We start from the raw sequence: 25,885 nt of genomic DNA, 5'->3' as shown, positions 1-25,885 counted from the left end.
GAGCACATTTCAAAAAAAGTACGTAAGCCATTTTGGTTTAAGTGAATCACTTCAAGAATATCAATATAGTTAATGCAGTACAAACAGGCAGAGAGAAAAATAAGAGAATCTTTTGTGGCAATACCAAGCAGTTTGGTAGTTTACACAGTAACTGTGAAAAACAGAAGTGGATTTGAAAATCTAGAATTGAAAGCAGCCACAACTCACTCATTTTGTTCTTAAAAAATAAAATAAAATAAAATTTTTCAATAAACAAACAGTTTATTCAAGGAAGAAAACAAACCTCTTTGATTTCTGTTCTCACATTCCTTTTTTAGCATCTAATGACTCCGGACAGAATACCTGTTCCACTAATATCGACTCGCAGACTTCAAAAAAGCCCAGATTTTGTCCCCCAGTATTAAAATCATCAAATTCAAGAGCAATAGCAGCACAGAGTATGTTTCTGTATCTTGTTGTTGTTATTAATTAAGTCCCATTTGCTGCTCCTGAATTGCAATTATTTAGTTGCACTGGATGGGTGTGTTCGAAAGTAATGGAAGATGGATCAACAGCTGTAGTTATTATGAAAATTATGGCAGTACATCAGAGGAATTGCAGCTGCTCAATTCATGCAAATAAGAGCTACTTGACAATGACTATAATTACACAGTATGTCAAACAGCATAGCTGAAGTAAAAGTAGAGACTACATATTTTAGGAAGCCGAAAGATTTCCGTTTCATTTTGTTCACATTCCCTACACTCCTGTTTAGGGATAACAAGATTCAGTCAACAGACCTGCAGATACAGAAAGGTCTGCTATGTCTCCCAGGTGCATTCCCCTGTCAGCACTGCAGCTGTCAAACAGGGCACCTCTCCGCATGTTTACTAGGCACTTAATAGTACAGCCTGTATTCGGAGGCCATAGTCAGGGCTGAGGTTTCAGCTCACCAGGTGCTGTGTAGATACGAAGAAAGATCTGGCCACATCTAGTTTTGAAGCAAAGGAGGACTGCTTCTGAGTGGCTCAGACAATGCAGATACCCTCTCCTCTATCCAAACCCTGTTCCTGATACCTGGAACAGCACTGTAATAGCCTAGTTTACTTTGCTTAGTATTACTTTTCAATGCAAGTACTTCCAGCCTGCTCTGGACAATTCCCTTCTCACTTCAGATGTTAAGGCCCTCTTAAAGAGCCCATTTTCTTCTCTTAGAGAAAAACTTCACTGAAAACTCCACATTTCCAGAGAGGCTGCGCACAGTGCTTATCCTGTTAACATCTGTAAGCTGTTGGCACATTAGCAACTGTTTAAATAAAGTGATATTTTATTATTTTAGTTTCTTCCAGTTCCTGTTCTGCATTCAGCCTCCTTAATTAAAGCCCTCTGGTTTTTGCTAGTTGTTTCATGCTGGCAAATCCCTGCACCTGCATGGAAAAAAACAGGGAAGAACCCCATTTGCTTTCCTCTGCATCTCAAACTTTTGTTTCAAAAACTGTACAGCATGAAGTTATATCACAAATAATAAACCCAGAACATGAAATACGAGACTAATAGAGAGTTTTATTTATTTGTTTTTACTTACGATGGCCACATAAATAGACATAAGGGAATACACAATTTTGCAGTCCTCCTACTTCTCACTTAGGGGTGAGAAATTGGACCCACCTAGTATATAACAAGGTTGCTAAAGCTCCTTACTGCTCTTGTTTTACACAGTGATTCAAACTGTATAACTGGCAGTAAATAATCTTTCCTCTGTACTTTCAGGAAACCCAAACTTATTTTCCTGTGAAGTCTGCTGACAAAACTCACTTCTAAATGCCTTGGAATTCAGGGACATGACTCCTGGTAGAAGTGGTTCCTCTAGCTTCCCACATTTCATAGGTAAAGTCATTAAATCACCAACCCAGCATGACAGCTACTCAAATCATTGATCTTACCTGAAATCACATGCTGTGGTAAGCTCTGCTCCTCCTCCAATAGCTTTTCCTTGTACTAGTGCAACACTGATCAGAGGCAACCTACACAAGTGAGTTTTGTAAGCAAAATTCATGCTTTTAGTCTTTTAGAAATGACAAAAGAATTCAAGTAAACCACCTCTACAGTAAAAGTTCAGAAAAATATACTGTTCCAATTCATTCAAATAACCACATCTTTGTGGGTAACCAGCACAAAACCAATTTTACTTATGCCAAAATGATTATTCCATAATTGAAATGGAATGCCAAAATGAAACAGCAAGACAGATATGTCAAACAGAATCAAAGTAAAGAAGGTCATGTACTGTGTTATGAAAAATACCTGCTATAGATTATACCTTAAAAAAGACTATCTGCAAGGAGTGACAGGACAGCAACACAAGACTCTACCTTAAGCCAGTACACTACAGAAAGCAGTGGAAAGGGACACAAAGAACTGAAGGGCTGGGTTATCTAAAAATAATGAGATTTAGCAAGACACCTTCAGCAGCTTTGCTACCATGTCAGTCATCAACAGAACTTCTTTTCTTTTTCAGGACAAAAACATCCTTTGAGGATAGCAACAATCCATTACCTTTGATGGTGTTGTATTTAATCATGCTCAAGGTATTTAATCATGTTCAAGGTAATTCAAAGGACAGAGGGAAGGAAGAGTATGTAGGGAGAATCTCTTTCACCACAGCCACTGTGAAATAAATACTCACGAATAGTGACTGACTCAGGATAAACCAAGTTCCCTAAGAAATTAAGACAATTGGTTTGTCCCAGAATCTGCAGGCTGATAACAGCTGTTTTGTCTTTTACTACAAAGAGACATTTAACTCATTGAGCAGTTTTGAAACCGCATTCAGAAGTCAGCTTCCCAATCAGGACCACATGCTTGGTTTAACTTCAACAGAAGCACCAACAATTGCTTATGGCCCAACTTCACTTACCAGCTGCAGCACACTACACACAACACATAGCACAACTGAACCCGCTGGAAGAAGGTAACCTTATTTTTCCTGTGGTCCACGGGGATCTAAAAGATAAGGGTACAAGACCCACACACCCACGCTCTGATCCATTTGAGGCATCTCCTTCAGAATCACAGTCACCTTCCCTCTGAGGGAGGCTGATCCCATCTGCAGTAGACGTTCCCTGACAGAAGTTCAGTGCTCCCCCTGAACCATAGCTTCAACATACTCTTAAGACAGCTGAGGTGATGGCTTAATTTTCATACATCCTCCTTGTCTTTGCTTTGCCCCATCAATTTTGATCATATGGAAACCAACTCCTACAAATGGATACCCATCCTAAGGATTCCTTACAGTATTACTACTATTTCGGTCTCCAATCTCATGAGCAGTTTTACAGAATAATATTAATTCATAATACTTTCTCATATAGATTATATGAAAACAAAGGCTATTTATCTTCAAAGAGCTATGAGCAGGAAAAAAAACAAAGACAGACTCTACCACACATGGATTTAATAGAAATGTGATTTCTTAAGGGAAGCTAAATCTAAAGGAACAGAAAAAATGTTTTTCAGAAGTACCAGATGGTAAAACTGAATACATTCCTCTTATGAAGTGGGAAGATTAAATAAATATATTAAATCAATGTTACCTGCGTAGGCTGCAAAAGCTGGCCCTGCTTGTTTTTTAAGAGCTACCGATTTCCACTGAGTAACAGAAGCCAGCTTCAGACATTTCAAAGGCCTAGATTTCCTTAACTGTATAGGTACCTCCTGGACCTCCACATATAAGCCTTTACATTTTTTTTCTGTTCTAGTTTCTGGAAAGTCTAATAGTTGCAAAATGTCAAGGCCTACCTAACTTAAATCCATAAATACCTAATTAACATGTGCAAACACAAGGTCTGGGATTTAAAATTACATACTTAAAACTATGCATTTAACTTTAAACATCTTGTTAAAGAGTTAGCCAAAACATATTCCAATACTTATAATTACTTCATAAAGAAGGATAAATAAAATATATTACCTCATAAGTCTCGTTAGGGTGTTTTGCATAAACATGCACATATTCATCCCATCCTACAAAGAATAGGAAATTAAAAAATGTTAATTGATCCTAATGAGAAGCAATTAAACACACAGATGGAGTACACAGAAGTATTCATTGTATTTACTCTAGCTGGGGTTTTTCTCTTTGGTTAATCTTGCCTGACTTCCAGCCCAACCCCACTATGCACAAACAGAAAACCTAGTATAAATCAGATTAAAATAAAAAACAACAAACAAACCAAAACACAGAACTCAATCAATTTATATTCATTTCAGTTATAATTAAGCCACTGTTAATCGCCATATTGAATTTCTATGATGTGAATTTACATAGATTCCTCCTAATTTCCTCTTCTCACTCCCAGTTAAAACACCCATAAAGCTGAGTTTTAAGAGTCTGTGCAGGACCATAGAGTGCTGCTGGAACTTTTGCTGTTCCAAATCCATAAAGTCTTAGACAAGATACAATTTATCAACTGCATATTTTATTGTTTGGGCCAAAAGCATTTCAGCCAAAAACCACAGCAAGAGCAACAACAACAAACGACCAAAACCTCCTCCCCTCCATAAAAAACAGAAAGAATATTTTTATTTCTCTCCTCCATGTTTTACATCAGCTTGCAAACAATAGTGAATAGGGTACAATTGTTCCCTTCTCTTCCAGTACAAGAACTAAGGGGCTCCAAATAACATCTGTTGCTGCTAGGTTCAAAACAAGTATTTCTTCCTACATGTCGTTAAGCTCTGGAATGCTTTGCAGCAGGGCATTGCAACCCCTACACAAATTCAAGAACAACTAGATAAACTCATGACATGAGAAAAATCGACACGAGGACTAAGAGAATATTTTAAAGCAAAATCATTCTCTTTCTCAGACATCTAGTATTGCCCAGTTATTTGTCGAGTTCTTGGTCTAAATGACCCAGCACGACCATGTTCATATGCATACTGAACTGCATACACTGAACTACATGTGATGTTTAATCCTGATCAAAAAACAAATTAAATGTTTGGACACCACAGAAATAAAAACCCAATAGGTAACAATTTGAGCAAGTTCAAAAAAAAAACCCAAAACAAAACCACACCAAAAACCAAACCAAACCGAACAAACAAAAAAACCCTCCCAAACAAATGGTAGGAAGAAAAAGAACAAATACCTCTTTATTAGCATTTACTGATTTCTAAAGCACAGTTTTGCAGGGGTTGGCAAGATAAAGAATCTGCCTTAATTAGAAGCTTGGAATAGGACCTTGAAATAATGGTAGGTCAACTTCAGCTAATTTATTGTCTATTTACTCATGCATTCCTAAGACCTGCTCTGCCCAGGCAGATATAAACTGCCATGACAATCACTACACAGGAACCAGTGAACTCAGTTTCATTACATTAAAGGCCTGCTTGAAAATTTCAGTACATCTTGATTTACAATGAGGCTTTTAGTAATCACTGTAGCCCCTTCCGACATCTGTTTAGACCAACAGCAATATTTCCATCCCAAATTAAAGAACATTCAGATCCTCCATGATAGCTGTCTTAGCAGCTAAGTTCAAAACCCACACAAACATACAAGGTATCAGTTCTCAGACCTGGACTTGCACAATTCCCACACTATGATCATCAGGATGAAGCTGCAAAAAAGCTCTTCAGAGAAAGTAATTTTTCACTTCATCACAGCAGAGTCCTTGCATTCAAACAGACTGTCTCTCAATTCACAACAAAATCCAAAATGGTAATTAAAGATTAATGCCAGAACAGACCGGCTTGACAAATACAGTTATGACTAAGCAGACCAAAAAAAAAAAAAAAAAAAAAAAGGTGTATATATTCTCAGGTGGTAGAGAGATTACTGTGTTTCACATGGAAAAAATGGCTGCACAGAAAACATTCTGAAAAAAAAAATAAAATCACAATTACGTGTGTCTTGGCCAACATACCATTCAAACCTTCCCAACAAGCAAAATAAGGCTACTAGTCAGAGTATTTTATCTGAATAAAAGAGGTGTTCACCGGAGTCTAGTGGAATAATCACATTTTCAGCTCTAATACTGTCCTTGGAGTAAGAAGAAGTCTAACAAACAGAAAGTAAGGTAAAATACAGTATGCATTACGTATGGAAGGAAAGGATTAATAGTTTGCCATGAGGCTAGGGGTGCAGGGAAGAAGAAAGTCACCTTCATAAAGTGGAAAACTGCACCACTGGCTCTTTTGGCTGCAAGAGCTTAGACTCCACATTCACTACAGACAGAACAGTATTTCCAGACCACCTCCAACTGCTCAGAAGTCCTCCCTCTGCAGCTTACTGCTGCAGTCTGTCCTAGGGCTTCTGAAACCTCTGTCCTAGGGCTTCTAGAAAGGAACCAAAGAAAGTGAAATTCTTCTGTGTCTCTCCTTCCTCTCAGCTGCCCTTTCAACAGCCTCTCCTGCTTTTCAGCTAGTCAGCTTCTCAAGTCTCGCTCCAGACTGGGGTTATTGCTTTTGGGAACCAGGCTTACAACGACAGAAAGAAAAACACTTTTTTTTTTTTTTTTCTAGTTTCACTATTTGCCTTCTGTGATTTGGTCATGTAATGTTAGCACTTGCCAAAGGAGAACAGGCAAGGGACCTGGGTTTGTTTCAGCATTAGGAACAACTGAACATGAGAGAGGAAGAGGAGGAGGAGGAAGAGGAGCCACTAGAGGGCATGAAAAACCTTCAGCACCTTGGCCATTATTCTGCTTTTCCTACACCACAGGGAAAGCCAAAGTGTATGCTAGATTATGAAAAAAACAATCTTCCCTCAACCAACTGGTTGAATAAGATAAAAGTGTTTACTGTAATTACTAAAAGCTATGGGCTAAAGCAGCCTTGCAAAAAATAAAGGAAAACCACATCAGTTCAGGCATGAGGCTATTCACTTTTTTTTGCCTTAGGCATGCCTGTGGACAGAAAACTTAACCTAACGCTCTTTTAACCTGAAACCAAACAAAACTCTCTCATCTGCAGTGTGTTAGAGCACAGAGTTCTGCAAGACTAAAGAACAACAAATGTTATTCCTTATTCTATTAAAGTTTTATTTAATAAAGACTATTAAATCCCACCAAACAGATGGTTTAGGAGTGGCTATTGTAAAGAAACTCTCAGTTCAGGATAAATAGTTTGAAGTCTCCCAAGGAAATAGAAAGCAACCATATTTAACTATTCTTGGAGCATTTCTGGTGACTTTTAGACTTACATTTCAGTACTAGCATAAGATCTAGATTCTTTGCAGAGAATTTTTGGCAAAATTATAATTAATACCTACAAATTTAATTCTGCTCAGTATATCTGTTATGGACCCTAATGTTTACAACAGCCCTCTCTGCCACTGCAGTGGCTCCAAGTAATTTGCATAAACATACAGAATACTAAATGTCAAACAAAGTATGGAAGCAGAATCACTGAGAATTATTGAATGCAGAACTCTGAAGGAAAGCTTAGACTGCAGATAAGAACTGGCCCATGCTTGGTTTCAGCTCCTCTTCTGTTCCTACCATGCTAAAATACGCTTAAAATTTCAGATTTAAAAATAACAACAATCAAATACCCACGCCCCCAAAATCAGATACATCTATATTTTTTAAGTAACCAGTGCTTATAAAGCGTCCAAATGAAAACTCCCCCCAAAAACTTATATCCATAAAGCATGCTGTCTGCACGTTAAGGAAAGCATACCTCTCATGGTGTTCCACATAGGAAACAAAGCCTCTCATACCTTTTGAAAACTGGACCATCGTATTCGTTTATCAGCCCAGAAATACTTAAGATTATGTTTTTAATGAAGTTCAGTTTCATCAACAGAAAGAAATTACCACTAGTAACAGATTCACCAGTTTTTGAGTTGGCATTCTTACTGGAAAGCTCAATGAAATGTTTAATTTGTGTGGTTAAATCCTGAAACTTGAACTGACAACAAAAAAGGATGCCAGTTACCACAACTGCAACCCAGGATGCAGGAGCAGCATAGGAAGACCCTCTTCCTCTGCAGTTAACAAAGCCCTATTTCACACATGGCCAAGGAACACATGTTAATCCACAAATAGAATTGCAGCACATGTGAAAGTTGTCAAGAAGTGTGGCATGAGTGAGAAATTGCCATCAAACCCTGACTTCTTGCCCATAGTTACACAATACGCACCTGACTGGACCACAGCACAAAAACTGCACCTGTCCTTCCATTTTATGTAGCTCCAAACACAGCTTTGACAAAACCGAAACCTTTCTGGAATAGCAGTCATGCTACTTAAATTTGTTTCTGACTTTAGAATATATGAGAAATTATTACTTGTATCTGTTTCTAAAGGTCAAACTACTGAAGCACAGCTTATTTGATGTATAAATTCACCATATACTGCTGAGAAACTGAAATGACGTTTTTAAAAGAAAAGGCTGAAAGAATATGTAATGTAGAATTCAGAGTTACGAATCAATTACAGTAACACCTGAGCCACGGTTTAAAGGGGCTGCCAGCATTTTTTCAACCATTAAAAGCTCCATTCTGTGACTTGCACATAAAATTGTAGCAGAAGCATAGTGCAACACCTCTGTCTGAAAAGCTCAAAACTCAGACTATCAGTAAGCCCGTTATTCTCCAACGCCTTGATTTGTATCACTACTTGCCTGGGAGTTAGATATTGCTTTGACGGCATTCAAATCAGATCCTGAGCAGAAGGTGTTTCCTGCACCATAGATGATAAGGCCTTTCCCATCCTTCCAGTTTTCCAGTTCAGTTACCCTCTCCTGGAGTTCTAGCATCATAGTCCCTGTCACAAGAGGGGAGAAGCAAAATTTTTAACAGGAAATTATCACCACCATCATGTTTTACATTACATTTTTCACCACCAAAACGAAGTTATCATTAACAAGTGATGAGCTTAAAAACACAAGGAAAAGCATCACTTTAGATGCTGCACACAAGCACTGACAATACATTTTTTCCTGAAGGACGCACTTCCCAAAATTCTGAAGGATATTCTCTGTGAAGAATATTTATGTTACATTCAAAAATATCCCCCAAAACCCTCATGGGCTCTTTCCTCTTCTGCCAAGAGAGTTGTTCTTTTGACCCTATGCCTGCATGCACAGAATGCATCCTGTAGAGAAACTGCCTGTTAGCAGCCGTGCTCACATGGATGATTTTTTTTTACCCTTCCTGCTTTTTTTCCTTGAAGTTTCTTATGACATAAGCTTCCCAGCACCAGGCCAAAAGTGAATGCTCACTCAAGCACTTCATCCTTCAGCTTGGTCTCAGCCAGTGAAATAGCACATTTTGACAATGTTCCTGAGGAGGCCAATAATCAAATGGACATTTCATATTATATATCTAAGAATGACATTGGGTTGATTTTTCCCAATGTCAGGTCCAGACTATGATCCTCTAACAAATCCTAGCACTTTTACTGGTTCCTTTTCCTTCTGTATTTATAATTTGGTCATACTTTCTGGGCATCACACATCACTAATAGAATAAGGAATAACAACACCTTGTTGATCTTGAGCTCTTTGTTAATCAAGATCACTTTGAATCCCACTCCTCTGCTCCAAATAATGATCTTCTTGACAGCTCTCCAATTTTAGGTCATCTGAAAATTTCAGCAGTTCACCTTCTATTTCATCATCCAAGCCATGAATGAAAATATTGAGCAGAACGAGGACTAGGTAAGATTTTTGTGGTCTTCACTTGAAATGCTTTCCCAGCCTGACTGCACACTCAACAACGACTTCTCTGCAAATGATGCTGTTTAAACAGATGTACATCAACCCTGTGGATTTCACTTTTTGCATGTTTGTCAAGTTTTCTTACAAGAAAGGTATTTCAGCTGGCATCCAATCTATGCCAGAGTCAAGAGCACAACCACTGTTTGTGGTACTTTTAACAGTCAAAGCAGTGAGGTATTGAAGAGTCTTTCCACAGAGTATATTATGAGCCAAAAATCTAGACAATTTGAGTTTACAAATGAGTTTACAAAAAAAAAAAACAACCATATGAGCCAGTTACATGCAATATCAGGGGACAAGAGACACTAGCCAGATCCTGTCCCATCCTCCTAGAGAGAATCCCTTCCATTAATAACAACACTGAACTATTATTTTACCAACCAAGATTGTCCATGATGTTTGATATAATTATAAGCACACAATACTAAAGCAAATCCTCACTCCATCGGTTTTGGTCCTTCAGTATTTGATACCAGTAAGTTTGTGCTCTTCACAGAACTAAATCTACTTGGAATACTAATTTGCTTTAATCTTAATTATAATCTGAGAATAAATGCTTCAAAGTCAATTCTAGAAAATAAAATTATCACCATTATTATCTAATTTCTGCAGGCTGGCTTCCTTCTTTCAAATTAAGTTCAACTTCAGTTCAGTGAGAGGTTGGGCTGCTGAAATTGGTTCCACCAGGCTTAAATGGACATTATTAGCATTTGTTTCCAAAGAGACCATTTTAAACAGGTGGCTATCAGATTCCAGTTAAGAAGAGAAAAAAGGCATAACAATCTCCACATTGCCTATTAGCAATTTGCCAACAATTTTTTTCTGCTTTTAGTTCCACAAGTTGCTCAAGCTCAGAATAAACATAATTCCTTTGAGAGAAAAAGCTGCTGTGTAAAGTAAATGCCTGGCAAATAGGATCTCTCTTAACAGTTTAATGATGTTTTGCAGCTTTCTAAAGGCAGTGTACATGAATATATAAATTCACATCTGCCACTATCCAGAAGCTCTGAGACACAGAATCAATAGAATTTATTTGGGGCAAGGGGGTGTATCTACAAGCTCTGGCTGATGAAGTCAACCAGGTCCTGCTGAGGCAATATAAGGGTTGCATATCCCATGCCTTTTAATACTGCTCCTGAAGGATACTTTTTGATACACGACAAAAGGAAAAGGATCAAAGGCTTGCTAGTTCCTCAGCAACTGTGGTTTACAGACAGTGATGTTAAAGTGAAATGAAGAGCAGTGTAAATTAATATGCCATATCATCTACCGCACCAGCCAGCACAACCACTTCTGCTCTCCCTCCTCTAACAACAAAAGTCTCTAGCAGAGGTGCACAGTAGAAAGAAGCAGTAATCTCTTGAACTGCCATAGTAAGATTTTCCAGAACAAGTTTTTGTGGCTATTACCTAGCAAAATGGAGTACTGCTCTCTACAGGGCTCTGCACACTACCATAAAACAGAACTGCCTGATCCCACGGCTCATTTGCTATATGCTAATCAGGGTCTGCAACAAAGACAGAACTACTAATTTCCTCACAGGTTTTTGTAGCTCCTCTTTGCTACTACAGTATCTAATCCACATACACCAGTAAGTTATTTTCACAGTAGTCCTATAAGGAGAGGAGAGATTATTTTACAGACCACTAACTAAGCCAGAGAAAAAATATTTGCTACTTTTGGGTGCTCAACTTGAGATAGTGGTATGATTTCATGACATTAACATTATATAGTGCTTCATATAGTCAAAGCACAGCTACCAGTGGCCTAAATAGCAGCTGCAACAGCTCAGTACTTCAACAAATCAGTTCCGAGCCTCTTCTGTCAAGCACCTAGAAAACAGAGAACATAATTGCAAGTTTTTATAAAAGTTTCGTTCAAGCAATTTGATTTGTATTACATCTGATCTCCATAGCAGACTGGGCTTATCTGTCCGTCCTCCTTTTGCCATTACATCTCATTTCTCATGCTCCTTCCAACTTCCACAACAAATAAGCTAAAAGCACACAGTCTACAAGCTGTACATTGCACAGCTCTGTTTTGAGCCAAAAATAAAAATCAATATGTACAAAAAGAGGAAACAATGTAATTACGATTGCATAATAGCAGGTATGCTGACAGTGAGGCGTTCAGATGGACAATGCCTATGCCAACATGTTTTAGCCACAACTTCTCAAGTTAGGTAATGATTTTATACGTCAGTTTTTAAAGAGAAGCAAAAGAGTAACCACAGACACACCTATGTGCATTACCACTAATTCTGTTGTTCTGTTAGGTTCTCTTCCTTTCAGGTAATAATCGTTAGCGGAAGGAGTAGACTTAGATTCTTCACACAAACAACTCTACATTTTGCTAGCGTGTTGCAAACATGCTTGCTGACAGCAAAGGAACAGTGAGAACTGGGCAGGAAAATAGAACAGCAAAAAAGAAATTAAGAAGGTGACACAAATGTATCCATTTCAAAATATTAGGAGATAAAGGCTTTCTTAAAGGCTTATGCACAACTCCAGCTCAGGCAGATGCACACCCTGAACCCGTGCCACTTCTGTCTGAAGAGAACAGCATAAACTGAAATATTCTAAACAGTTAAGAACAGACAGCAAATATACCCATCTTGGAGATAAAAAGCTCTCATAATACAAGATTAATAAAATAGGGTACTTGGTTTTGATAGCAAAGCATTGTCCAGTGTGAAAGCATATCAAATTGATCCCTGATCTGCAACAGCTGAGAACACCCAGCTAATCTGACCTTTAATTAACCAGTCAATGGTATTTCAGACACAAGGCAAATGAAGAAAAAATGGAAGCCAGTCTGGGTGACTGGAAAAGACCAAATTACAGAAGCTTAAGTTACAGGAAGGGCTTTAGGTAAAGAACAAAGAAGTAAAATCACCCTTCCTACACCACTTACAAAACAAAGATGGAGTCTTCCCACCCCCATAAAAACACTCTATATGTTTCTAGAGCAATAGTGACAAAATGAAAGGAGATACAAGAGCACAGTAGCAGAACTGTGCTGACTGAAAAAAAAGAGGGGGAGAAGTATGTTCTACCAGACAGTCCCTGTATCACGGAGAATTTCTTACATTCTTACAATGTTTATGGCAAAGTTACTATGTAGAATACTGGGCATTTGCTGCACATCTGAATAAAACTTAAACATTTCTTCTTTTAACTAAGGAATGGTAAGGCAATTTTGTTTAAGCAAAACACTAAAATGGGTAACTGAAGGAAAAAAGAAGAAAAAAACCCCCAGCAATCCCATCAACAAATACCTGTAAAGGCATTCATTAGCTTTGGGTTGTTCAAAGTAAGTATTCCAATGCCATTGTCTTCTTTGGAAAGGTTGATGGATCCACCAGCAAACTGCTGGAGTTTCTTCTTTATCAATTCTTCCTCATAGCCATGAGCACCATTATACAGTGACACCCTTCTCCGCTGAAGTATCCTTTCCCTTGTAGTCTGAAGTAAGTTCTTCCACAGAGAAATGGCCATTTCTGGAAACAAATGGGGTGGGGGTATAGTAATCAGGAAATTTCCACTAAAATCTACCTCAGTCCTCTGACCGAGAGGGAAGCGTAACAGCAGAAACTAAAATAAAGGTGATGCAATCATAAAAGTCTACAGAAATCATTGCAGACTGGATTTGCAAAATTCTTAGTTTGAACCTACTCCCACACAAAGTTATCAGGAGTTTTATGAAGTTATTTTAGTAGTTAAGCCAGAAATCAGCATCTTTTAAAATCTTTTCTTGTAAAAATTACCCAAAAGCATTTGCACGCAGAACATGAAAAAGGCTCAAGAACTACAGTAAGACTCCTGCATGTTCCATTGAGCCATCTTACTCTGTACTAGTCTTCCAAACACTCCCTCATCCTCCCCCCTAAAATAAAATACCGAAACTCCCAAACCCCACACGTATGTTGGAGGAAACTCCACAGTTTTCAGGATCTGGATCTCCTGCTTTTCTGTAAGCAACTATTACAGCAAGACCTCCCTGAGATAAATACTTGAGGAACTCAAAAATTAAAAACTGAAGACCATTCCTGTATTGAGGTCTGTTTCCTCACATTACCACACGTTTATCACAACCCATCTTAAAACTAGTTAGTCTGCCTAGCCCCTGGTAGCTATACGCTTTTGTCAGTCATTCCAGTAGCCCTTTGAATTCATCTCACTTGGACACAAAGCACCAGGACCTGTGCAGTACTCCAAAGGATGAAAAGTGTACAACAGTATTATATATTGAGCATCACACTTGCCTTTTATACAGGTACATAATATTGGTAAACTATTTCTATGTACCAGCATACCCATGGCTTATTCCTCTGCTATTTCCACTCTACACTGCATGCTATATATCAGGAAATGACAAGAAAGTAATTATCAAATACTATTCTTAATCTGTGGTTCTGCCTTATTTTATTTACTTTGGAAAAGGGTCTCCTGGAGAAAGTGGTTTACATGTGATTTGAAAGAAACAGGGTACAGCCTGAACTGGAGACAGCTGAACTGAAAAAGAAGTTATCTTAGAAGCCACTCAGAGTGGGAATCAAAAGAACCCCCACAGGACACAGGAAAAGGTTTGTTGTATTTAAATCTTGCAGTTTGCTAGAGTACTCCAAGCTTTGTTCCAACCCACTTTTTAATGGATACAGCTGTTCAGAAGACACAGTAGATGCTTTTTTTTTTTTTTTGAGAACTGGGAAAAGACCATCTTTGTTTCTTAATCGTATTTGGCAAAACCAAGATTCTTTCAAAATTGGCATGAAAGTCCTGGGAAGTTTTTCTAAGGTGAACCCAGAACAGAAACATATTCACGAAGATAGAATTTGGTAACAGCCATATTTTATGCTGTGTTCAGGGCATCTTACAGTTTACAGACTCAAAATTTTTAAAACTTTTATTATACACACACAAACAAGCAAACACACATTAAAAAAACCCACACTGAATTAGTTTATAACGAAAGAAGTGAACTATCCTGTCAGGTGAACTCTTACTTATCATGTCTCTGGCTGTACCATCCTACACTGAAGTGGAAAATGCTTCTCTTGGGGCAGGTGTAATCCCCATCGAAATGGAGAAGTCGCCTGCACAGCAATGACATTATGGGATGTGGAGGAGTATGCATCGTACCAGGCAATTTTGAAGAGCCACCTATGCCAGTAGATTCACACCTGTCCTGCCACATTGCATCCATCAATACAGCACTATCTCACAAGTTCAATACAAAGAAACTAGTAAGTAGTAACGAAGTAACAAATTATGCATTATAAGGACATATTCACTGGAATAGGTAAAGGGATCATTTTTTAACATCTGGCGAGACACTTTGAAGGGTCTTCTGAGCTCCTAACTAAATTTAAGGTTCTAATCTGTCACGATCAACTTTTCTACACTAAAGCACAAACCGATAAAACTAATTAAAATTTAATCAAGTTAAATCTTGTTTCCAATTGGATTTTATTACTTCATAAAGTGCACCCCAACACTCTCCCATCTATGCACATTCTAATATCATCTGTAACAGTTCAGCCATCACCTTCCAGAGTTTTTAAAATCACTTTTCTTTGTGAAATTTCATTTAAGAGTGAAAACAGGTTTCCAAAGCTCATTTCTCAGCTAAATTATTCTTTTTATATTCAGGCTCTCAGAAGAGAAATGGCCTTCCATTTTCTCTTAAACCTCAGCAGTCATTCCCTAACATACATTCATGCAACAAAACTTCCCACCCAGCTCCTAGTTTTCGCTCAGAAGAGAGCCAACATTAAAAGCGGATAGTGCAGGCTCTTGTTGCAAAGCATAGCTTGAACAGTTAGCTCCCAATTTTTAATGGCTACAAAGCCCCCCCCAGTCCTTGTAAGAAGACAGACTGGATTTAGTTCTCTAGGAAGCAACAGTGATTGGCCTGAAAGTAAAGGAGGAAGGGGGAAGTCTGTTCTGTTAACCTAACTCACTGCCAAATTATACTTGTTTGATCACTTCGATACTACAGAGATTTTTCATGTCAAAAAATGTACAGAGCAAAACAGATTTAAGATATGGAAATTTTATTCTAAAAAAAAAAAAAGTCTGCCATTTTCAGCTGCGTGGTTATATGCATTAACAGCTCTTTAATATTATCACTATGGTAATAAAGAGCATCAGCAAGTGTGGGATTAGAAAACAAATTGGATATCACTGCCTGCTGATCATGACTCATGATTAATGACTCATGCAAGGTATTATCTTTGAATTATTATCTTTAAAACCATCTCTTACAGCACTGGTCAGTACCCAGTAGTTTTTTTAATAAAAACAAGATTATTTTAACAGCTCAGTCTGAGAAAGCTAACCACTCAGGAAAAGCATGATATTTAAGCTACAGCTCTCTCGGACTAAAGGGATTTCTGCTGATCTCTGACAAACAACATCCAAAATTTCAATCAGTACAGAAGACTTGCACGACTGAGATTGATTTTTTTGTACTGTAAGTAAAAGCAGTGCAAGAGAGAGATGTTGCAGTAACCTGCACAAAGTTGTATCACAAGCCAAGACATACTTATTACACTAAAATTTACAGCTTAACATAATTACGTCTATTTAGATACACTTACAGAAATAAAGTCTCATTCTAATTTTAAAGTCAGACCTGCTATACCCATTAACATCTGTAGCACAGACAGTTTATGCACAATTTCTACAGTGAAAAAAAAATCTGACAGTATAGGGATAACGGACACTATGGGCAATCAGCATCTTTCAAATGTTTTAAGTGCTACAGCTTTACTTACCACTGGTGACAACTAAGAGATAAGCCAATAGTATGGACATCAATAGCTGTTCATTCCACAGTTACTATACCTCTTACATAAAACAACAGTTCAAATCCCATTTGGCATTCAAGTGATTTTATAACAGCCTTGCCTGTGGGGCTAGCAGACAGCGGGTTAATATGAACACTTATCAAATGTCAACACTTCAGTATCAAAGGAATGACACACATTATGCAAGAGCAATATATGCATCTACATGCAGACACTCACACACTTACGTATTTTTGTGTTTGCACATGTATCAGAGGCCTTCCGAAAGCCTCTAGTAACTGCCTAGTTAAAATTCAGTTCTCACGGTGTTAATAAAAAAATCAGTAATTGGGATTACACCGCATCAACATTCCCTAACTGAGCAGATTCTTTGGGAAACTAATAAATCCCAGCTCTTGAACAAGCATATTTGCCCTTGCCGTTCACCACTATTCTGCTGCAACCCGTTTTTTTCTCTTAAAACATGCTGTATCAAACAGCAATCATCAACAGCATTGCCAGTTGCTATTGCCAGAGAGCACAGACACAGCTGGCCAGAGCAATGGGTAAGGGATATAGGTAGCAACTTCTTGGATGGGTAGAAGAACTAAGACAAACCAGAGAACTAGATCTTGGGAGCCCAAACAAGCATTAGAGCTGCATGCACAAATAAGAAACACTGCACTACAGAGCAGCTACACAGAAATAATCAGCAAGTTAAAATACATGAGCTGAGAAAATTCTGACTCAAAGATGGTGCCTGAATTATTGACACAAGTCAGGGAAAAATGAAATGGGGAGAAAAGATGCAGGGATGTGTTTCCAATAAATCAGAGAAATAAGTGTGCCCTTTCACGTAGGGCAGGAAGTGACAGTTGTGATGTGCAGATACAGACTTGTGAGTCACCTGCAAAAAAAAATCAGCTGATTTTCTGCTTTTGGATGAAGGTATCCTGAGATAAAGTGAAGCAGAAATAAAGGGATCCAATATACAAAATCCACAAATGAAATCTCAAGAAGGAGAAAATATTCAAATGACATAACAAAAAACCAGTAAGACAGACACTTCTGCGACACTGACAAAGGCATCAAGGGCAGCTGACAGGTCAAGAAGCATAGGAGAACTTAACCTGATGAAGACCTCCAGCCACTGCAATTGCAGTGACAAGCATCAAAGTATGAAGACAGGGTGGAACAAAGGGTAGAAGATGTGAACTGAAGATGCTGATGATATGATTCACATTCAACTCTGTGTGGGCGTCTTACCATTCACTGTAGAAGGCATTCATCTGTACTAGAGAGCAGTGACCATGACTGCTGGATGCTTCACTGGGTTCCTGCAGCACCTGACTAATGAATGGAAAGCAAGTAGTAACCCAATGCTGAGGATTGGCACAACTGACCCTGTAACACTAAAACACATGAAAAAGCAGAGAGTGAAAGAGAAATATAACCAAAGCATGAAAATAGTCCATCTATTTAAAAAAAAAAAAAAAAAAGTAGGTTGAAAATGAGTGCAAATCATTAACACCAACTGACTGGAACCTGAAACAGAGGGCTGGTGGGTGACTGGCGGGGGGGAGGGGGGTGGGGCGGTAGAGGAGAAAAGAAATTCCAGTGTTGACAGACAGAAGGAATTCAGAAACAGCAAGATCAAAGGGGGTCAGCGCCTGGATGCAAAACAAGACAAGAGCATGGGTCTCAGTGCAGAGAAGTCATTTGGACCCTGCCTTCAAATACATGAAAGGTCTAGGAGGGAGGTCTCACCTGCAGGGTTCCCAGCACTGGCTGAATAGGCCACTGTGGCCAGCTGCTTGTCACCACCATTCAGCTAAAGATTACTGAGCCCTCCATCTACCTCATCCACTTACGCATCTCTTTCATTCAGCAATGCGTGGGTTAGGTTAACTTAAACACCTTACCTGACAGGTTCTTCCCACTCTAATAGTTATCAGCTGAAGTAAGCTGAGGGCAGTCCCCTCTCCAGCTGCCTTTCCTTCAGCTGGAAGAAAGCAGCGAGCAGATCTTAAGGGTGCTAAGGGATTGGCAGCAGAAAACCTACTAACAAAACATAACTTCAAAATACAGAAACTAAACAAAGCTTGGGAAATTCTACCTCCCCAAGAAGGAAAATGCACCTCCTCTATGCCATCTCTACACAGCAGTAACACTTACCAAGTTCAGCAGGAGCCACCTCAAGTTCATGCCTTTCTCAAGATGTCATGGCTCTCAAACTTGCTGAACACTGTTCAAATTTTTAGTACATTGTCTCTGGTACCTGCATGGTAGACAAAGTAGGTGGGGTCAACAGTCCTCCAGTTCAGTGCAAAGATACCTAAGAGTTTTGTGTCTCCTCTAAAAATGGGCTTTAGAAGTAGCTGGTATGATAAAGGACACGTTCTTTAGCCACTATGTTACTGTTGAGAAAAGAACAAAAAGTTTTGGCCTCCTAGTTACCTGTCCAGAAGCTGAGAGAACAAGAAGTGAGAAGATGTCCAAATTAACTAACAGAAATGGCTTCAAATCATGTACATGTGAAACAGAAATAAAAACGGGGGGGGGGGGGGGGGGGGGGGGGGCGGGAAGGAAGTGTTAAGTAAAAACCCTCTTGTCTTTGGTTCCAGTTTTAAGCTGGCTTACACTTTACATCTATATTCTGCTTCTATCTCTCTTTTTTCCCTTGTTTCTCAGCAGCTCAGCTCCGGAGATAGCAAGCTATGTGTTTTCCAAATTATTTGTCCTTTGTTTAGTTTTGCATTTTTTAATGGTCCCTGCAGGCTAAGGTTTAGATGCGAGCTGTCTCTCTGTTCCTAACCAATTATATTCTCTTTTAATCACATTTTAATTATTTTGAAGACTTAGTAAACAAATCACACAGAAGCATATCCAAGTTCAGTGAAAAATAACGGCATTCAAGGATGCAAAACAGCTGACAAAAGAAGACTTGCCACAAATACGTGACACTACCTAAAACCACCTGATTCTGGTCAGATGGCGAGTACAAGATCTTGAGTTTCACAGCAGAGGGTGAGAGCAAGAATCCGTTATCTTCCCCAAATGGACGCATGCCCTTTATTTTTTAATGCTTTGATCTGAAGAGGTTCTTTTTGCCTTTGTTACAAAAGACCCTCTGTAACAGTGACAGAAAACACTTTTAAGTTCACATAAAGCTCACTGCCTGCTAGGTGTATTTTAGACCCCTTCAAAACAAATAGATGTGGTCACTCCCATTCCTGTGAAATAGTGCGACCAACTCACTGTTTGCTTTTTAGTCACCAAATCCTAAGCCATAAAAAGTGCAAGGATGAATTTGTTCTAGCTGTTAACTGCAGAGCTTGATACTTTCCCACAGATCAATTTGCCTTGAAAACTGTAAAAAGTTTTGCAGTCGAGCAGTGCTCAGAAGTCCATTTAGTACTCTGTTCCTTACTATTGCTCTCCTTACCACCACCAGCAAATGCTCTTGCTGACAACACAGCAAAACCTCACCCAATGTCAGAACTGGCCGTAGCACGGTTCTCAGGGGTGCACCTAGTGTTCCCATGTAACAGCACTGGGAACTAGCAGCAGCGCACCAGGACAGCACCTCACCTGGCTCCTTGTCTCTACAAACTAAATTTCAGGAAGCAAAGGCATCCTGCATGGTATCACCTTGGGAAGACCATGATTACAAGAGGGCAGGAGAAACTCCTTCCCCAGCAGAGGTTCCTTGCTGCTGACCTTCTGCAACGCCAAAATCCCAACAAGTGCACCACAGCACTCGGTCTGACCTAGGCAAACATTTCTGGCATGGCCTATTCTTTTAAAAAAATCATTTATTTTACATCAACCGGCAAGGGAGGGCCCTATGCCAAACAGGGCCGAAGGGGGCGGTAACCGGCTGTTCCCAAAGTAAGACCCGAGGTCTCCGGGCCGAGGCCGAGCAAGCGATGGGCGCTCATAGCGCCTAACACGTTCAGGCAGAAACACCCCCGGCCGCCCCAGCAGCGGCGAGGCCGCCCCGCCTCCGCCCGCCCCGGGGCCCGGGCCACACCGCGCCGCCCACCTGCCACCGCGGCAGCTGCCGCCACCGGGCCCGCTCCTCGGCCCCGAGCCCCGGCCAGACCCTGCCCCTCCTCTTCGCCACCGCACGCCCCAGGGCCCGGCAGAGGCCCGCGGCCGGGCACTGACCTGGCTCCGCCGCTCCCCTTCCCGTCGCCGATCGGGCACGGCAGGCGGGTGGTGCCGCGGGGAAAACGGCCCCGCCGGGAACCGCCGCCGCGCCGGGCCGGGCCGGGGTGGGGCAGGCCGCGGTGCCGGGCCTACAGCCGGCCGGCCGTGCGGGGCAGCGGGTGCCGGGGCAGCACCCGGAGCGAGACTACGGCGAGTAAAGAGCATATTGAGCCGCTGCGAGCTCGAGGGAGCCGTGGGGCCGACAGCCGGGTGGCCTCCGCCGCGGTGGGGCAGCCGTGCCCGTTGCTCCGTGCCACGTCTGCTTACGGGTGACCCCAGGCACCAGAAACTCGGTCTAAATTGAAGCAGTTTTGCCGCAGAAGGTGCTTGTTAGATCCAAGGTTGCTAAACACCACGTGAACAGTTCATTATGAATTTTGTTTCCTGCACCGGCAGCCTACGAAGCAAGCCCTGTGTTTCTATCCAAGCCAGTGTAATTAAAGATGCTAATTCATCTGCCATGCCAGAACAACGTCTCGCCTCAGGTTGAGAAGGGGTAGGCACCGCTGCCGGGAGGATCCAGCCTGGAACAGAGCAGCTGCTCCGGCCCCACTTGCTCTCCCTGGTGTTGCGCTGCCAGGAGAGACATTAATGGCCTACCCGTGCCACCACAAGGACAGACGCGGGCCCCCCATGTTCACATGTATCCACGTTACCTGCCAGCCCAAGCGCAAGCCCTTTCCCGCAGGCGTGCTCCCGGCCACTGCCTCCCCAGCTCCAGGTGCTGCTCACCTGTGCCCACGCTCTGGCAGCTGAGATAAAGTGCTGAGCCAGCTGCAAACTACCCCGGCATCAAAAGGGAGTAATTCTTAAGCTGTAATTTTTTGTAAACTTACAGCTGGCATAAAATGGCATCAACACACAGAGCCCTGCCCTCTCTGCCCTTCCCCAGCCCTTGGTTTTCCTCCTTGAAGGAACATACGCTGCCATGCCAGGAGTCAGGCCAAGGGAAATAAATGCTTGTTTCAATCCAGATCACTTTCTGTATTCAAAGCAATATGCAAATATGCGCCAGTCATTATTACTATGTCATTGTTAATACACATACATAAGATGACTCAGTTCTAAGTGTTTGTAGCATGGCTGAAAGACGTAACTGGAAATACATCTTCTCCACCTTTATTAAAGCTGGTTTTCAACCCAGCTGTCAATACATATGTCCTGATGTTGGTTGAGCTGATTAAACATTTTGATTGAACATGTAGAGGATTGCAATTAGTCATACATTTGGAAATAAAATATCTTTGCACTCTGAAAAGATATTTTCTATTTTGTATTCTTAAGAGAAACCTGTGATTATACGAAATATTCTAGTCCAGATGGCAATATCTTTATACAACAGAAAGATTCATTCCCTTACAAAATGCCCCCAGTATAAACAGAAGTATTGCAACAGGCAGGCTTGCCTCTTATTTTTTCTCTCGGGTTCACAGAGGAGACATTTTTTCCGGTAGGATTCAGTCCTGCATTTGTTTCTGGAAAACCTCAGTACCGAGTTAGAAATCTGTGTGAGTGAAGCAGCTCTCCACCAGGTCCTGCTCCAAGGCCTCCCTGCCTTTTTGAGCCAAGCAATGCCCGGACACATCCCAGCTAGGTCTGAAGCTGAGGAGATTGGTGGTGGCTGGAAGCTCGTAGTTTTCTAGGTAACATATTGCCACCTAGCAGCACTTAGCAGGAGTAGCACAAACCTGACCACTTCCATGAACCGCAGCTTGCCTCACTTTTGGTTTCATTGCATTGTATCGTATACGATGTGATGATTAGAATAAGATATACTCAGATTGCAGAATGAGAACTGCAGGAAAATGAACAGACAAATGGGATTCTCTCTAAAAACAGACACTAAATTTCCCTTATGGGTAGTAACCTTCAGCAAGATGGTAATGCTAGTCCCTGCATATTTCACTACAATAATAACAAAAAAAAAAAAAAAAAGCACTATCCTTGAAAGTTTCTTATTCATTAAAATCATCCCACTGATTTCAGTAACACTTCCTCCTTGCACTGCTAAAGCACTGCTGCCCTAGGACAGTCAGGTCACCACCTGAATTATTTAGTATGTTCCCATTCCCTATCATTGACCCAGAAGCTGGTGACGGTGTACTGGCTAAAAGAGCAATGCTTCACTCTCAGATCCAAGGCTGCCAGACTGAAATATTGAATTCCGATAGATATAGAGCTCCCTGGTGCTATTTTTACAAACTCCTTTCAGAGCCATGGAACAAACTGATGACCGATCCGGGCTTAGATCTCAGAAATTACTCGATACTAACCAACACATAACTCCACAGTCAGTTCATAAAGGGTCACTTGACTGCAATTTTTAGGAGGCAAATATCATCAATTCTGTGTGGAAGTGTAACAGGCTAAAGGATGGCCTAATGCATGCTCCAAAGACTAGGTCTATAAAAAAAGCCCCCCAAAACACAGATACCTGCATTCTATTTCTAAATTTCTGACGTCTTTCTAAAATTTAGATTTCTGGACCCAAAATCATGATATTCAGTTTCTCCTCACAGTCTAACCCTCGAGGTTCCCAAATCCCATTGCTGCCTGGCAGCGGTGATTCATGGGAAGAGACAATTTATATCAGGCTAGCTAACAAGACTACCACCACAGCTGTCTCTCCTGTCCCCACTGCAGATATCTGAAATACCCCTGAGCTGCCGCAGCTTTCTAAACACAGCCCTGCATGTCAAGATAAATTTGATTTTGTTAGGCAGGGGCTGGCTGGGGACAGACAGTCACTGTGCATGCCTCAGGACTGCAACCTTATCAGGCACTCGTACGTCAGCCCATGAATTGAAGCTGCCAGTATGCAAGACTGGGGTTATTTCCTACACAATATTCAGTCACTGGACATGTCTGCAAAGGGCTCTGCTCTTCCCAGGTAGATCCATACCCATCCCACCACCATGTGTTGATTTTATGTTCTCTGCCCATGTTGTTTAGAGGTCTCTTCCTGCAGGCCCAGTGAGAACCAACACAGCTGACCCCGGGCTCCACCAACACATGGCTGGAAGAGGAGGCAAAGAAACACCCGCCTCTCTAGCACAGCATGGGAAATGTCACCCAGATGGGCTGAATGCCCTCTTCTGCCCAAGCAGACCAGCTCATTTCTCTGGGGAAGGTGCTCTGACCAGCAGGCTGTGTGGTTGTATTCTGGGGAAGCTGAGGGAAAGGAGCCCTGGCCCCCATACCAAAAACTGTTTCACTGGGTATAGCATAATGAAATATTCATCAGGCTAGAGAGCAGGAAAGAGGTTCGGCATAACCACAGCTTGGTGTTTGCTCATACTTTCAGTGACCCAGCAAATACTGATGTATTTAAACGTTAGTGGCTACTTGAGTTGTTGCATGCTACATAGAGCAGTTTGAACACGTAGGGTAAAGCATGTTCTTGCTCTGCAAAGTCCTTTGGTTACAGCTTGCCACTGGAAGAACGGGCTCAGTCCAGCCAAAAGGCCTGGCAGGCCCCTGCCAAGTGCTCCCACCTTTACATTTGGCTAGACATTAATTTTCTGGCAGGAGATGTATACAGTACAAAAATATGCTTGTGGGTGGTTTACTTTCCTACACAAGATAAGATCTGATTTCACAAGACTGCTCGATTTACAGTACAGCTTAAAATACCAGCTCATCTCCACTGAGGGGTGGTGGTCCCACACTTCTACCTCCTCCTTCCTGGGAGCGAGGACCAAGGGTGATCGCACAGTGAGCTGGGTGATGGCACAGTGAGCTGGCTGAGCTCACCGAACTGGCAGGAAACTGCTTTAGTACAGCAGCTGCTGGTTGTTTTGATTCCAGGGCTAAGGAACTGAATCAACCTGCCTTGCTACCAGGTGAGCCTCAGGGATACAAAACAGGAGAAAGAAGATGGAGGAAACCATAGGAGGGAAGGCCATTCCATTTTAGCAGCATTGAGCTATCAAATGGGCTCAGCTGTATTATTATTCTTCCTGACTCTCCCCATGGTGCTCAGGGCATTGCCAGTTGAGGAGAGGGAGTGGGTGAGAATTATGCATCCCAGGGCAAAGCTGAGAGATGTGTGAGTGGGTGCCCCTCTTTTGAGGGGGCGGTCACTGGGTCAGGAAATTGTACTGGAAAACCCAAACCTAAATCCCTTTGAAGATCCAGCTGTGTCTCCTCCCTCCTAGTATCTGTCCCCACCCTGTTCTATAAAACTTTCAGGAAAAAAAGGCATTGTGCCTTTTTCTCCAAGAGCATTTGAATCACACAGAAGTAGGCCAGGTGATAATTGCACAGCACATTGTAGTGCTGCTTAAATGTCAGCTGTTAATTAAAGCCTCTCCTGAAAATGGGCCATTAATTAGGGCAACTAACCAGTGAGTAAAAGCATTATTTCAACATTAGTACTGGAATTGTTAATTTTCATTTTCTGAGGTGTGTTTACTATTGAAAGAAAAACAACTGAAAAAAATCATAACTCCCTGAACTTATTGTTCTTTCTTTTAAAGACAGATTAAAATAAATATTCTGGCACAAGAATATTCACACGTACACAGATTGCAACAGGGAACATTTGAATATTAGGTCCAGATGTCTCTAGCAGTTGTATAACCTTGGTAGGAATGCTTAAATGCTGTAGATATTAAAATACAGCTCTGACCTGCGAAAACAGCCTGTTGTGGTACTTCACTTGTGTCTTTCTGTTCTTCAGAAAATGGCACTGTCTGCATGAATAATGTTACACAGACACAAAAGTGTTTGCTAAATCAGGGCCAGAAAATAAGGCATGTGTTTCCTTTGAAACTTTTCTAAACCACCATGAATTATTAGGGAGAATCATAGTATTGATAAAGTATCTAAGTGTTCCAGACTAAAGATATATATATATGAGCCTTGCAACTCAACTGTCTTGCTTTTCATCTCTTTGGCCTGGATTCAGCAAAGCAATTAAGCCCCTAAACAGTCCCATAGATTTCGGTGACACATAAAGCAGTTGGCTGAATCAGGCTCTCTCTGCCTGCCAAGCCACATTCCTTCTGGCCTCACAGTGTACTGCAGGTTTTGGAAGAACAGTTCCAGTTGGTGTCAGTAGCTGTAACGTGAAATCACGGTAGGTGTTGGCACTTTCATGCCTGGTGCCTGTGCAGGAGATCCATCTATGAGAAACTCTGCAGAGGTCTGGCTCAAGATGCCAGCCTCTCCCAG

At 41.0% G+C, this 25,885-nt stretch overlaps 1 protein-coding gene across 9 annotated transcripts in view; it reads right to left on the bottom strand.

Moving 5' to 3' along the window:
* ECHDC1 (ethylmalonyl-CoA decarboxylase 1) overlaps window positions 1-21,493 on the bottom strand; it is a 41,726-nt gene extending 20,233 nt beyond the window's left edge. Inside the window, exons 1-6 of one of the 9 annotated variants that reach the window (XM_055713535.1) lie at window positions 20,669-20,914; window positions 17,765-17,910; window positions 12,986-13,207; window positions 8,611-8,753; window positions 3,950-4,002; window positions 1,923-2,003 (exon numbers count right to left, since the gene is read on the bottom strand). In XM_055713535.1, the coding sequence (XP_055569510.1) occupies window positions 1,923-2,003; window positions 3,950-4,002; window positions 8,611-8,753; window positions 12,986-13,207; window positions 17,765-17,783 (518 nt within the window). In that variant the 5' untranslated portion in view covers window positions 17,784-17,910; window positions 20,669-20,914. The other 8 variants (XM_055713539.1, XM_055713537.1, XM_027810566.2 and 5 more) reach the window with 8 other exon arrangements.
* Between the last annotated feature and the right edge of the window lie 4,392 nt (window positions 21,494-25,885).

Source organism: Falco cherrug, chromosome 6 (genome assembly GCF_023634085.1).
Source record: "Falco cherrug isolate bFalChe1 chromosome 6, bFalChe1.pri, whole genome shotgun sequence".
Lineage (NCBI taxonomy): Eukaryota > Metazoa > Chordata > Aves > Falconiformes > Falconidae > Falco > Falco cherrug.
The sequence above is the reverse complement of the archived record's forward strand: the minus strand, read 5'-3'. Positions and strand labels throughout refer to the sequence as shown.